Below are 6,658 nucleotides of genomic sequence, written 5' to 3' on the forward strand. Positions count from 1 at the left end.
TTTAGTTTAGCCTATTTCAGTTCAATATCTATTTGGGTTTTATTATTGTCACTGTTCAAGTGGAGCAGCATTCACTGTGAACTGAGCTGCTCTGAGACACCGAAAACACTGGATCATGAGCTGCTCGTGTGTAAATGAACACAGTGCCGCACTTTACTCTGGAAAACTTTAGGTTGCACAGAACATGTGACCATTTCTATTCTATTTTTGTCATTTTGACACTTCTTAGACACACATTAAAGAAATGACAGGAAATTTGAAGACAAGAGGAAAGTAATTGGTGCACACACAATTTGCAAAGTGCAAATTGGTATCTTAAATAACCTCACCTGAGGGCCTGGCCTCTATAACATAGCGGGTGATAGGTGCTCGCCCGGGATCCCCATTGGTCCAGTGGATGGTGAGGGCGGAGCCATATCGGGAGATGAAGGGCTCACCGGGAGGGCCCGGGGCTCCTGATCACAAAGAAGCAATGGGGTTACATGAACTTACTGAAATTGCTTAGCTGAAATTGTACGGAGGGACAGAGAAAGCATGCAGACAGACCTTCTCCAGGTCCTGTGGTGATGTTGGCCTCCACCTCTGGACCGTAGGTGAAGGTTTTGGCGCGAATGCGGAAGTTGTATGTGACGCCATCCGCCAGGTCTTTGATTTTCAGCCACAGAGGGGCGTTCCCCTTCACGTCCACCGTCACGATCTTACTGACGCCTGGGGGGGAGGGGGAGTGAAGACAGTCGACACAGGCCACTGAGGACTCTAGACAAACACACTACTTTTAGTTCAGGCAACAGGAGCTCAACACACACTCACACGTGGGTGTAGATCTCATCTCAGCAATTTTGTTGGCCCCTGAATAATGATTGCAAGGTCCAAAATGAACACTCATCAAGCTAAATGCGAGCAAAATGACTTTGGCCAGTTAAAAATTTGGCTGGTCATTTTGTTAGGCTTTTTATTTTTATAATTTTATAATTTAGGTAATTTTAGAATTTTTGTAGCGTTTAAGTTGACTTGAAAGAATGATAATTTGATGCACATTGTAAATTTTTAAAGACTCCTAAAGTTTTCTCCAGAAATATGTCGAGACCAAGCCACTAAACGGCACCAAAATGAGTTGTGACAGGTGCTGTTTCAACAGAGAATAGTTTATCTTTGTTTATGTTAACTAAAACCATTAAATATTTTTTTAAAATCGAAATAAAGCTAATATAATATATAAATATTAGATGAAAAAGTTAAACTTAAAAATAAAATAATTAACTAAATTAACTTTATTAAACAAAAACTTTATAAAAAAAATAAACAAAAACTAATAAAAATGACAAAAGCACATAACAAAATTACTAAATCAAACTAAATTAAAATAAAAACTGAAAATATAAAAAAGATCATTCAAAATATTATTAAATACTACAATAGTATATTAATATTAAAATAATACTGTTTGTGAGTGATACCAAAATTGCATGTACTGTTTTTCAGAAATAAGCAAAGAAAAAATACCTAAATAATTTTAAATAACAGTTAAATTATTCAAAAAATTATATTTTTAGAATCAAAATAATGCAAAATATGGTTTCATGGGTAGTTACAATATTTATGGATAGTATCTTTTCAATTAACCCACCATTGGTAAGTGTGGAAAATGTTAATTGTGGACCCTGATTGATTATAATATTCACAATTTGATGTTCACACAATTCTGGAAGGAAAGTTTCTTCCCGGGTCCAACACCCCTGCACACAAACAGATACATACATACATACAGACAGACAGACAGACAGACACGACAGACAGACAAGACAGACAAGGCAGACACACACACACACACACACTCTCTATTCTGTGACTACTCATGATTATCTAATAATGGTAGTAAGGTTTTAGAAAAAGGAATTTTGAAGCTAAAGGTGTTGTGTTATGCATGAAATCTGAAATCGATACATGAAAAAAGAAAGGCACTGACCATCAACAGGCATGCAGGGCTCGTAGATAAGTCTGTAACCCTCAAGGATGCCGTTAGGGAAGACAGGCTCACCCCACGACACGTTGACAGAGGTGGTGGTAAGCTCACTGAAATGGATGAAATTGGGAGCACTGGGAGCTGAAAGAGAAAACATCTGCTAATCAGGAGAGACCACGACCGACAGTCTCAATGACTTAAACGTGTCTGCCTGTCTCCCTTTCCTGGAATTAAGACTTTAAACCCTTTTTGGAACAAAAAATGGCTACAACAAAATTACCTGTCATTCTGTGCCTGTTTCTATCTCTGGGGGAAAAAGAAAGAGAGCAGACATGATATAGAGACAAATCTTTTTAGACGAAGGAGAGGAAGATAGACACAGCTTGTGAGAAGATTGACAGACTCTTGCGGATTTATTGTGCTGCCTTCGCTATGTATTTCAGCTCCACAGCTTGAGACAAAACCATTTAATGTCAATCAAAGTGTTTTCTGGAAGAGCAATTTAAGATATCTACAAAAACTGTCAAGCTATTATATGTAGTTGAAACCACAAGCAAAAACAATACTCTTTAGTATGTCAACAGTACTTCAACCACACAAAATAAGTGGTCTTAAAGGGTTAGTTCACGCAAAAATGAAAATTCACCCTAGGTGCATATGACTTTCTTCTTTCAGACGAATCCAGTCGGAGTTATATTAAAAATTGTCTTTGATCTTTCAAGCTGTTTAATGCCACTCAGCGGGTGTTGCAGTGCATCAGTCCAAAAGAAGTGAAATAAAAAGCACCCATCCATTAAAAAAAGTGTCTCACACGGCTCCGGGGGGTGAACAAAGGCCTCCTGTAGCGAATCGATGCGTTTTTTGTAAGAAAAATATCCATATTCAAAACGTAATAATCACTTTAATGTAGCTTGCGCCAACAGTTGTACACAGAAGCAGCTCCGGGCAGATGACGTATGAGGTCAGCATTGAGAGTCTCGTGAAAACCAACGTTTGTTAACAGGAGCAAAGGAAGCAAAGTTTCCTTACTTTAGCAAAGGAAAACCAGTCTCCTCTTGGCTTATATCGAAATCCTCCGACATTCATCTTTACAAATCCTCGTTTTGTACTTCTAATAAGTGACCGGTGTTTTGTTTTGATCTCTCCCCTGCGCTTCCACGTTCGTCACTTCTGAGCGGCGCATGCACAAAGCTGACCTACACTTTTTTTTTATGGATGGGCGATTTTTATTTAACTTCTTTTGGACTGATTGTGGCATTAAACAGCTTGAAAGATCAAAGACAATTTTTAATATAACTCTGACTGGATTCGTCTGAAAGAAGAAAGTCATATACACCTAGGATGACTTGAGGGTGAGTAATTTGTGGGCTAATTTTTATTTTTGGGTGAACTAACCCTTTAACTGCAAACTAAACCAAACAATACTTTTTTTTGCATATTTTAATGTTTTTAATTTAACCATCTAACAAATCTCCAAATCCAGTCAGTAAGTTAGCTGTTAATTCATTAAACGCTCCGATGTTTCAAAAACTAATTTGCTAGATTGTTTCAAATCGATGACTTTTGAGTCTTTTTCACTGATTCTTTAAAAGAACCAGTTCACAAGAATCACTCGCTTGAGAATCAATCTATACTAGTGGTGAATTCTGTCATATTTGTCACATCATCTTTTCTTCATAAGAAAAATAAAGAATAAACCTAGTGTATGTATCCACCATTCAATTTTGAGGCTTCAGAATATCATTTTTATACATCCTCTGTCCTATTATACAAACTACTTTGTTCCTCGTCTTTCCCCTTCTTGAATTTTATAAGCAAAGAAAGTGAAAACAAAAAGCCCACACATAACAAAATAGCCTGGAAAGCTATTTCATCCATCAACCAATTTTGACACTGAAGCTCAACACGGCCAACTTTACAATATCAGAAGACAAAAATGTCACTTCTGTGGCAATCGAAAGAAAAGCATATTTCACTCAGACTCCAGGGAAACATCACCTCCTGAAAGAGAGAACAGTCTAGAGACTGTGTCCCACAGACGCTCTGAGCTGCGAGCCAACTCACAGGCATGCCGAATGAAAACCACAAGGCTGAATAAGGTAGAAATTACTGCGCTTCATCAGACCGAACTCTATACACACAAACAAACGCAGATAGCAGATTTACTGATTAGAAGCAAAGGATAACTTGTTGAGTTTTTGATATTTTTTGGCCTGTTGTCAGCAGCGGTTCACATTCCAGAAGTTCTTGGACTCATAAATAATTAAATCATTTGAAATAGTATCCATCATTACAAACTTCTGATTGACTCCCCATGTGTTTACAGTAAAATAAGTTGCAGTCTTATGCCTGTGTTAATTTAGATAGCTATTAAAAGTAAAATGACTGCATTCAGCTTTAAAATCTGAAAAAATCTATCTAGTGCAGTTAGAGTGGTCTTCCAATACTTGGCACATCATATGCTTAGCAAATGACCTGGAACAAGCGTTTTTGTTAACTATTGTGATATGCATGAAGGTCCTGGACAAGACAGGTAAGGACAGAACTAACTGTAAAGTTTCCTCACCAGCTTGCTGGGTTCTTCCTCTGGTCGGTAGGCTGCGTGGCCCATCGCCGGCTGCGTTGAAAGCAGCAACACTGATCATGTAGGTGGTGTAGCCCGTTAGATTCTTGAGCTTCACCCCTCCCTCTGGCAGGAAGAGAGTCCTCAGTTTCTCAGTCTCGTTTTTCCGCTGATATTCCCAAAAGAATATCTGCAAGAATAAAACAAAAGGTCACACTCATATTATTGTTTTGCATGTCTGTTTTAGGCGTTTCTTTAGCTTCATGCACTTTTATGTCCCAGGGGTTGATTTAAAAAAAAAAAAAAAACGTATTTCCTTTCTTATTTAAAAGGTCACATTATAAAGGTCTTGGAAACATTTTCCAAGCCTCATCATTTATTTTTGCAACTTTTTAAAAATGACCTTCACATATAGATTTTATCAAGTTACAGAGCAAATTACTGACACTGATTTCTCCACATAAATTGCACAAGAATTTAGTTTGAATGTAATAGTAAACAGTCTAAATCATTCAGAAAATCCCATGAGTCATGGAAGGTCAACATATAACCATCATACAGAAAATGTACATGGGAGTCACACTAAAAGCATTTTCCACATAGTCATCAGAGTCTGACCTTATAACCCTGAATATCTCCATTCTGAGTCTCCAGCGGAGGCGGGTCCCACGTCACATCAAATTGTGTGGCAGTAGCTGATTGGATGACCACATTTTGAGGCGGGGCAGTGGTATTTAAAAGTTTTTAATCAAGCCATTATGACTTTTCTTATTTAAGACAGCGTATTGACTTTTATTGAAATGTATCTGTTTAAACATATTGCTTTTAACTTTAACAGAGATCTTTTTTTTGTGCTCTGAAAGCGGAATTAAATGACATACATTTCAATTATATAATCTGATACATGAAAATTAAAAAAAATGCTCCATAAAGTTATCTTTAGGAAGTGATCGTCCCCTTACCCTGAGACTAGCAATATCAAATGCTGATTTAAAAAGCTTCAATTTAGTTTCATTTTTAGTTTGGCTACTTTTGGTAAGCAATTTTACTTGTAGCCTGGGAAGCTAGCTTTAAATTATCATTGCAGCACTGGTTTTATATGTGCAGCCATACAATATTATCAATGCTTCACTGCAAACTTATAATCCTGCAGAACACTGTTAAAATTTAAAAAAATACATTAGATTATGGAGAATTTATGAAACTCATATTACATTATATAAGAACACTTTACAACTCAAAACCTCTGATATCTACGCTGGATCAGTGCACTGGATAAATAATCCAAAGTCTGATTATAATACTCTGCAAGAGGAATGTGCCTTTGCTTGAGTGGAAGTCAGTGCAGCAAAACTTTCTCCAGACGTTTCAAACCACACCAAAGCGGGTCTGGCTAGAAGGGATTGATTTGTTTTGAACTTGACCTCAGTGGACCATAGACGTCTCCGTTCAGAGACATGAACACACAAACATGCACTTTAGGTCTAATTACATGAATCTGTGACAAAGAGATCATATGGATGGGGAAGGCACATGGATGCCTATTACTGTTTAATTTGAACTGTTTATAATTTATTTCTTGCTTAATGTCACACACTGTGATGTGATGTGATGTTCAGTTTGAGCTTGTCTTGTTGATGTGTGACAACAATATGCATTACCTCTCTTTTCGGTGGTGACCACCAAAGCCTCCGCTGCCTCTCCCCAACCCTTGCGTGTCTGCACTCGGATACGGAACACATACACGGATTCCGGCCTCAGTCCGGCGACGGTATACTGCCGTGCGCTGGAGTTCAAGACGTCAAACGTGGCTGTGTTGCTATTGGTGGAGTTCAGGCGGTATGTGATCTGATAGGCTGGAGAGGGAACCAATGACATCACAGAGATCAGGACAGGACAAACTGTGCTTTTCCTTGCGTGCAGTTGAGGAAATGTAACATATTTGGCTTGTTTCTTGATTAGAGGAAACGCAAGCTAATGAACAAAGGCAAAACAAATGTGATTTTGTTTACAATGGGGCCGCTTAGGAGTGGAAGCAATTACACAATTTTTTTTTGTTTTTGCTTGGTGTCAGTAAGATTTTTTTTTTTTTTAAAGAAATTAATACTTTCATTCAGCAATAAAGCATTAAA

General features: G+C 37.8%; 1 protein-coding gene across 1 annotated transcript in view; it reads right to left on the reverse strand.

Annotated features, from left to right (window-relative positions):
- The window catches only part of LOC107753272 (protein sidekick-2-like), a 314,203-nt gene that overhangs the window by 14,919 nt on the left and 292,626 nt on the right, over positions 1-6,658 (reverse strand). The window contains exons 29-34 of the mRNA XM_016569403.1: positions 6,188-6,382; positions 5,145-5,260; positions 4,530-4,716; positions 1,967-2,104; positions 547-708; positions 330-455 (exon numbers count right to left, since the gene is read on the reverse strand). Coding sequence (XP_016424889.1) covers positions 330-455; positions 547-708; positions 1,967-2,104; positions 4,530-4,716; positions 5,145-5,260; positions 6,188-6,382 — 924 coding nt within the window. The remainder of the gene's footprint in view (positions 1-329; positions 456-546; positions 709-1,966; positions 2,105-4,529; positions 4,717-5,144; positions 5,261-6,187; positions 6,383-6,658) is intronic.

Source organism: Sinocyclocheilus rhinocerous, unplaced genomic scaffold (genome assembly GCF_001515625.1).
Source record: "Sinocyclocheilus rhinocerous isolate Xijiao unplaced genomic scaffold, SAMN03320098_v1.1 scaffold411, whole genome shotgun sequence".
Classification (NCBI taxonomy): domain Eukaryota; kingdom Metazoa; phylum Chordata; class Actinopteri; order Cypriniformes; family Cyprinidae; genus Sinocyclocheilus; species Sinocyclocheilus rhinocerous.